Below are 8,337 nucleotides of genomic sequence, written 5' to 3' on the forward strand. Positions count from 1 at the left end.
ATTATCTTATTTACAAATACAATCATATTGGTTAACTTATCTACATGTAATTTCATAAAGGAAAAGTATTTATACACAATAAACAAAATTAGGACCAAATTAACTTTATTGCATTTTTAAACATAACTTTCCAAATATATTGCAGCGGCCAAACAGGCGATAAATGACTGTTTGTTTCGCCAGTTGGCGATAAGCATCAATCATACCTAAGGAGATGAACTTTGCTCTCCAACGAATACGAGGGACTCACTTCCTGCCTTCGCCGGCTTGCTCCGAACTTCTGCCTCATGCTGGTCGATGGAATTACGGCCAATGTATCATCTTCTATATTTGTTAATTTAATTTGTAATTAAAATTTATTTTTGTTATTTACATGGCTGGCAGTTTTTATTAAGTAAAAATGTTTTAATACTTTAATTTAAAGTAAATTTGGCAATGCGTGTTAAACCACGCACCAAACTGGTGACGCGGTACTTTCTTTTTTACTTTTCTAAAATTTGCGAAGTCCAGCCTCAAAATTTCTAAAATATGCTCAAACCAGATTTTGGTGATTGAGCTCTTCAATTACTTTTCGTAATGGATTATTGTGCCAAGAAGTAATGCAGCAAGGACCAGGTATGTGTTCGAATTTTATTTTCATTTCTCTGTGATTGATCAATAATTCATTTCTCTATTATTTCGGCGAAGAAATCTTATTATTTATATTCAGCATTAATTTTTGTGTCATTTTTCGTATTCGAAGTATTAATTTCTTATTACTTTCGTTTTGACTACCATGTTTATTATTATGATTCTTAACTTCTAATTTTTTTTAAAAAATACGTGTGTTTAAATAATAATAACTTTTCTGAAACACGTAAATATTGTAAAAATTATCAGTAACCCACATCGAGTAACCAAAAATGCTTAATTCTGAAAACGAAACTGTCAATGCTGACGCTCCGACAGAGTCGCAGGTGTCCCATCTTTCGGTGAAAATACCACCGCTGTGGAGGAACAATATAAAATTATGGTTCATCCAAGTAGAAAGCAATTTCGCTTTAGCTAAGATAAGTAATGATCTTACAAAATACAATCATTTGATTGCATCTATTGATCCGGAAACCTTATCTGCGGTAGCTGATATTTTACTCGCACCCCCCGACACCAACAAATATGATGCATTAAAGACTCGACTTATAGCCGAATTTTCCGCTTCAGAAAATGAACAGATTCGTCGACTGCTTTCTGAACTACATTTAGGCGCCGATAAACCATCGCAGTTACTCCGAAAGATGCGCGAACTCGGTGGTGGCACAAGCATAAAAGACGATTTCCTCAAAACTTTATGGCTCCAAAGACTGCCGTCAGAAATGCAGGCAATTTTATTAATAAGTTCTGAACCCCTGGACAATTTGGCCAACATGGCTGACAAAATTGCCGAGGTCCGTATTTCCTCATCAGATGTCAGCGCCTTTGCCGTTAGCCGAGGCGCGGAAAGTACTGCTATGCGGAAAGCTTCCACTCGGGATGAGTTTACTGCACTCAGAAGCGAAATCGCCGCTCTAAGTAAGCAGGTACAACGGCTTTCCCGCGACAGAAACAGAGGCCCTTTCCATCGGTAAAACAGACAGCGCAGTTTTTCGCGTGGGCGTTCCGGTGATCGTGGGAGAAAATTCTGTTATTATCATGCGCGATTCGGAGAAAAGGCACTGAGTGCGTATCGCCGTGTTCGTACTCAACTAACGCGGATCCGGAAATCTCGCAATAGCGGCTGTCGATCAACCTACATCGGCGGCAGCCGCGCAATCGTATCGTTTGCATGTTTTTGATAAGAGGTCCCATTTCAAGTTTTTGATAGATTCTGGTTCTGATGTTTCATGCATACCACTCAACAAAAACCAAAAAAATCTAAAGCCTGATTCTCTGCAACTTTTTGCAGCTAACAACTCCAAAATTTATACTTATGGATCTAAATTATTAAATGTGGACTTAGGTCTCAGGCGAAATTTTCCATGGAAATTTTTAATTGCTAATGTGCCTGTTCCCATAATATGGGCCGATTTTTTACAAACCTTTGACCTATTAATAGATCTCAAAGGGCGCAAACTTATTGATAATGTAACTAAATTTACTCAACCCGGAATAATTTTAAAATCAACAGATTATGCGTCTCTAAAACTTATTTCTGGTGAATCAATATATCATAAAATTTTGGAAGAATTCCCAGAATTAACAAAATTAACATTTGGGTTAAAACCTGTTAAACATAATACGGTGCATTTTATTGAAACAACCGGTCCGCCTTTCCATAGTAAACCTAGAAGGCTAAATCCAGAAATGTATGACGCCGTCAAAAAAGAGTTTCAGTTCATGATGGATCAAGGCATATGCCGACCATCAAAATCACCTTGGCCATCTCTCCTTCATGTCGTTTCCAAAAGCTCAGGTAGCATTCGTCCTGTTGGTGACTATAGGAGATTGAATGCCTGTACTGTACCGGACCGTTATCCCATACCCCACATCCAGGATTTTTCCAATGCACTCCACGGAAAAAATATTTTTTCGAAACTTGATATAGTCCGAACTTATTTTCATATACCAGTGCATCCGGATCATATACAAAAAACCGCAGTTTGTACACCATTTGGACTGTTTGAATTCCCATTCTTAAATTTTGGACTATGTGGGGCAGCACAAACTTTTCAGCGATTCATGAATGAAATCCTGGGAGATATTAAATTTTGCTATGTTTATTTGGATGATATTTTAATATTTAGTTCCAGTCAGGAAGAGCATAAAGCTCATTTACGAATCGTACTGGAGAGATTAAACACATATGGACTAACCATAAATGTTTCAAAATGCATATTTGGCGTCTCAGAAATTCCTTTCTTAGGTCATTTAATTATTAGTTCGGAGACTAAACCTTTACCCCATAAAGTTGAACCGATTCTCAAATATCCACAACCAAAAACAGTTAAAGATCTTCAAAGATTTTTAGGTTTTTTAAATTTCTTCCGTAGATTTTTACCGAATATAGCAAAACATCAGGTATTTTTAACTTCCTATTTAAAAGGAGCTTAAAAGAATGATAAAACGAAATTGGACTGGTCAGATAAAGCGGAAGAAGAATTCCAAAATTGTAAACAATTAATTGCAAATGCTGTTTTATTAGCACATCCAAAACCAGATGCCACATTAATTTTACAAGTCGACGCTTCAGATTTTGCAATCGGAGGGACATTGTCTCAATTAGTAGATGAAGAATTGCAACCACTCGCATTCTTTTCTCGGAAACTCTCCCCAGCAGAAAGAAACTATAGCGCTTACGACAGAGAGTTATTAGCAGCTTATGCTGCCATCAAACACTTTAGGCATATGCTTGAAGCTAGAAATTTCTCTTTGTTTACGGATCATAAGCCGTTAACTTACGCTTTCCAACAACGCTTGGACAAATGCTCTCCGATACAGGCTAGACAATTAGATTTTATATCCCAATTTACTACCGATATTCACTACATAAAAGGCTCTGAGAATATATTAGCAGATGCACTTTCGAGGATAAATGCAATAAACATGCCAAATCCCATAAATTATAACGAAATTGCACAAGCGCAACAAATTGATTCTGAATTAAAAAATTTAATCGATAATTCTGAAACATTACAATTTAAAAGAATTGCTTTTCCAAATTGCGAAACTCCCATTTATCGTGATGTATCAACAGGTACAGCTCGACCTTATATTCCTGAATCATTTCGTCAACAAATTTTTGCATCACTACATAATTTATCTCATCCTAGCATTCGCAGCACTTCAAAATTAATCCGATCGCGTTTTATTTGGCCTTCCATTCGAAAAGACTGCAACAATTGGGCTAAGCATTGCATCCCGTGTCAAAAATTGAAGGTAATTCGCCATATTAAAACCCCAGTAGGAAAATTTGTAGACCAATCACAGAGGTTCGAACATGTGCACCTGGACCTTGTAGGTCCTCTACCTCCTTCTCAAGGAAACTATTATTGTTTAACAATGATAGATAGGTTCACGAGATGGCCAGAAGCCGTACCAATTCCAGACATGACAGCACAGACAGTAACGCAAAATTTTTTTAAGCACTGGATAGCCAGATTTGGTTGTCCTGTAAGAATTACTACTGACCAAGGCAGACAGTTTGAGAGTGATTTGTTCCGTGCTCTCTCTCAACTACTAGGAATTAAAAGGATAAGATCTTCTCCTAATCCTCCTCAGGCCAATGGTCTGATCGAAGAGTTCCACGGCCCATTAAAGGCAGCTTTGAAAGCCTACAACACCGATCAGTGGTCTGCAGCACTGCCCACCTTGTTACTAGGATTCCGGTCCGTCTTCAAAGAGGATCTACAAGCGACAACTGCTGAGCTGGTATATGGCAAGTCTCTGCGACTACCAGGAGAATTTTTCGATCCAACACCTGGAGACGCATCACCCAAGCAGCTCGTGGATGACTTAAAACGCCATTTTGCAACGATGAGACCAGTTCCAACGTCCTGTCATGGCCAAAGAACAATCTTTGTGCATCCTCACCTCAACGTGTGTTCACATGTATTTGTGAGACATGACGGTGTACGCAAACCCCTACAAGCACCATATGATGGACCATACAAAGTTCTAGTCAGGCGACAAAAAACGTTTGATCTCGAGATCAAGGGAACTTCCCATACTATTTCTATAGACCGTCTGAAACCTGCTTTTATTATTCCTCCTTAGTGTTCCAGTATACCACTAGCCAAGCAAGAAGCAAGTTCCACTACTAAGTGTACTGAAACACTTCCAGCTGAGACATCCATCGTCGTTCCAGCAAGGCAAACAACTCGCACAGGCCGACAAGTTCGACCCCCACGTCGTTATGTCCATTTCCAGGGAGTGTGCAGCGGCCAAATAGGGGATAAATGACTGTTTGTTTCGCCAGTTGGCGATAAGCATCAATCATACCTAAGGAGATGAACTTTGCTCTCCAACGAATACGAGTGACTCACTTCCTGCCTTCGCCGGCTTGCTCCGAACTTCTGCCTCATGCTGGTCGGTGGAATTACGGCCAATGTATCATCTTCTATATTTGTTAATTTAATTTGTAATTAAAATTTATTTTTGTTATTTACATGGCTGGCAGTTTTTATTAAGTAAAAATGTTTTAATACTTTAATTTAAAGTAAATTTGGCAATTCGTGTTAAACCACGCACCAAAATATTAACTATATTTTGATTTATCAATAATTAAAAGAAATATTTTTAAACAAGTAAAATTTTTTAACATTACCAAAATTGAAATAAACAGTGATGCTTCACACTATAATTTCACAGTGACTTCACCTTAAAATATATAAATGCAAAATAAATCATTTTAAATTTATCAGAATTTCAACATATCTGCAATATACAATAACATCAGCAATTTTACTTTAAAAAAAATAAAACCACCCTAAATTTCTAAATGTAAAACTTTAAACCAATACATTTAAAAAATTACCACATCAAAAAAAAAAAAAAATCAGAACAAATATATTCAAAAAGCTTAAATTAGCAACAATATTATTAAAACCTACTTTTAATCACATTTTTCTAATAAAACATAATGTGTTTGCCCATTTGTAGCAATGTCTGTTTTGTAATAGCATATTTATTTATTAAAATTTAAAAGCCTTATTTGGTAATGTGAAGTACACCTTTGGATATCTGGAAATGGACAAAAAATTGCACTATCTATTTGTAAATATTTAAATATTTTTCTCACATTTAAATATATTGTATATGCTTTAATAATCTTGCATTTGAAATGAAATTAGCAAGAAAAATGTCAAAATGTTGTTTAAAAGAAACTGATGATACACAAATAATGCAAATTATCATAATTGAATAAGATTTATAATTTGATTGTTGGATCTTATTTTTATGCCTTGTTTGAGCCCAAGTTAAATTTAAAATAGATCTAATAAAAAAGCAGAATCATTTGAGGCTAACTTTTTCAGAGGTGGAGATAATTATTTCTTTTGAAATGTGTGCAACAAGAATAATAGGCTACACAGAAAAACTTAACCTCGAAAGAATTTGATAATATTTTTATACTCCATTTACACTATTGCTAGTCCACTAGAAGATTAATAAAGGTTTCACAAAAATTTGAGATTATCAAAATTAGAACCCCCCCCCCCCCGTCCCATCAGATGGATCCAGCCTGCACTCATTCCCTGTGGAGCCGGCCATGATCTCTTATGTAATGGACTCTAACACCACTCCTGTTAACAACATACAGAGGGTTAAATATACACTCATCAGCAATGACAAGTTCCATGTAGGCATTGGAGATGGCCATCTCATGCCTTGAGATCTAGTGGGGCCTCAAAATTTATTTAACATACATTAAAGTGCTAAGACATAGAAAATTTTCTACACTGCCGCTTATTCAAAGAAATTTTCTCACTTTCCATTTTCTTTAAATAAAAAAATTTAAATGAATTTACAAAGGCAAAATAAATAAATAAATAATAAGGAGAAAAACATGTAGGAAAAAAAATTCAGATCAATAATTTCAAAAACAATAATATTTATAGAGTTCCTCAGGTAAGAAAATGATTAAAATAAAAAGATATTATAATGTCAATTAAATTTTTCAAGCTAAAAATGTAAAAAGAACCCCTATATCAGTCTCTTGTTTAGCGAATGAAAAGGATAAATTTTGAGGGCAGAATCATTTATATCACATATTAATTTTCATAATTTGTAGTGTGGCCATCTATAAAATACAGTTATCTTACAGCACAGCATCATCTCACTGTTACTCTAATGATAAATTCAAATGGAACTTTTGAAAATTGAAAGTAAACATATATTTGAAAAATCTGTCTTACTTTAAACATTTTGTTTTATTCAAGTTTTACTTTCACCCAGTCTCTAAGATACAAAATAATAATAAAATTTAAATAACCTAATTATTTTTTCTAAAATCATAAGTAGATTAAAATTTAATATTCAAAAACTAAAACACCCTTTATATAGGTTATAACAACCTGAATATCCTTTTAGAATATCTTAATACACATATTCTAAATTTCAATCGTCTCCCAATAGTCTAACAAAAGACAATATAAAATAATAAAGTACAAGTTTAAATTTATAAGACAAAAAACGTATTTGAAAAAAATACTTGAAATCAGGATCTTAAGAAGGCAAAAAGAATATTATCTCCTTGAAACTGTGAAATAAATACCATAATAGGTTGACTATATACACAATCTGTTTGGATGCATTTTAAAGAAATCCTATTGCAGATTAGTAATATTTTTTAACAGAATCTGAAAGACATAATATCAATTTAATATAAATATTGATGGATAAATATAGTTTCTTTTAAGCATATATAACAAAAGAACCAAACATTAAATTTTATAGAAACAATCTTTTGGGATACAAAATAAAATCATAATAAATATTGCCTATATTTTATTTACCTTTAGCTTTTTCTACTGAGAGGACACAGGATGGTGATACAGACATGATACTTTTGTTTTACTGCTAAAATATGAATCTTTATAATGGGTATAATAAATTGCTGGAAATACGCTACAACAGTGTTTGAAAGAGTCTTTGCATTAGAAAAATTTGGTCCCTTTTTGAGTTTTTTGTAGACGTACAATAGAATTGTTTTTCATAGGTACTCTGCATGATGTGTAAGAATATTATTTTCTTCACTATTTCCTCCTCTTCTTTATCGATCTAACTGCGTTACGTAAAAACAAAAAATTAAATTAAAATCACGCGAAATACTTATATTTTACTGCTTGCTTTTAAGATGCCGGTTGCTTTTAATATGGGTGATTTAAAAGTTATCAATTCATAATGTACTAAGTTGTTATCCCTTCTTATCAATTTTCGCTATCTGCAATCAACAACTGAATCATACTATAAAATAAATGCAAGCAACTGTCTTTTAACTAGCAAACATTATTGAAAAGGTGTGTTTTGACGGAGGGGTGAGCCGAGTTGAGCTCTCAATGTCCTTCATCTAATTTTTTTCTTTTGCTAATTTAAGTACCACAATCTGAAATGATGCAATTTTCTCTTATTCTAATTGCCAATATAAAGAATGTACTAATATTTTTCCTCTTATTTAATATTCTAAGTTTTCAAATGATTTTTTTTTTTTTTAAGCTGAAGTGATCCTTAGAAAGCACTTCCTCTTTCTCTTAACCTCAATGTATTACGGCTCTCTCATTGGTCAACCGCAATTTACCATATTGTGAACCGATTCAAAGTGAACGGAGAGCCGAACCAGAGTATATAAGTGAGTAGCAAGAAAACAGCTGATCCAGTTGTCAATTA

At 34.2% G+C, this 8,337-nt stretch overlaps 1 protein-coding gene across 1 annotated transcript; it reads left to right on the forward strand.

Moving 5' to 3' along the window:
* The first annotated feature begins 902 nt into the window (after positions 1 to 902).
* Positions 903 to 1,604, forward strand: LOC129959211 (uncharacterized). Its single transcript, XM_056072034.1, has one exon. It carries the CDS (start codon positions 903 to 905, stop codon positions 1,602 to 1,604), a length of 702 nt encoding a protein of 233 aa, XP_055928009.1.
* Positions 1,605 to 8,337: the final 6,733 nt, after the last annotated feature.

Source organism: Argiope bruennichi, chromosome X1 (assembly GCF_947563725.1).
Source record: "Argiope bruennichi chromosome X1, qqArgBrue1.1, whole genome shotgun sequence".
Classification (NCBI taxonomy): Eukaryota; Metazoa; Arthropoda; class Arachnida; order Araneae; family Araneidae; genus Argiope; species Argiope bruennichi.

Excerpts from the sequence above, each read along its gene's own strand:
- LOC129959211 (XM_056072034.1), top strand. The coding sequence starts at position 903 with ATGCTTAATTCTGAAAACGAAACTGTCAATGCTGACGCTCCGACAGAG.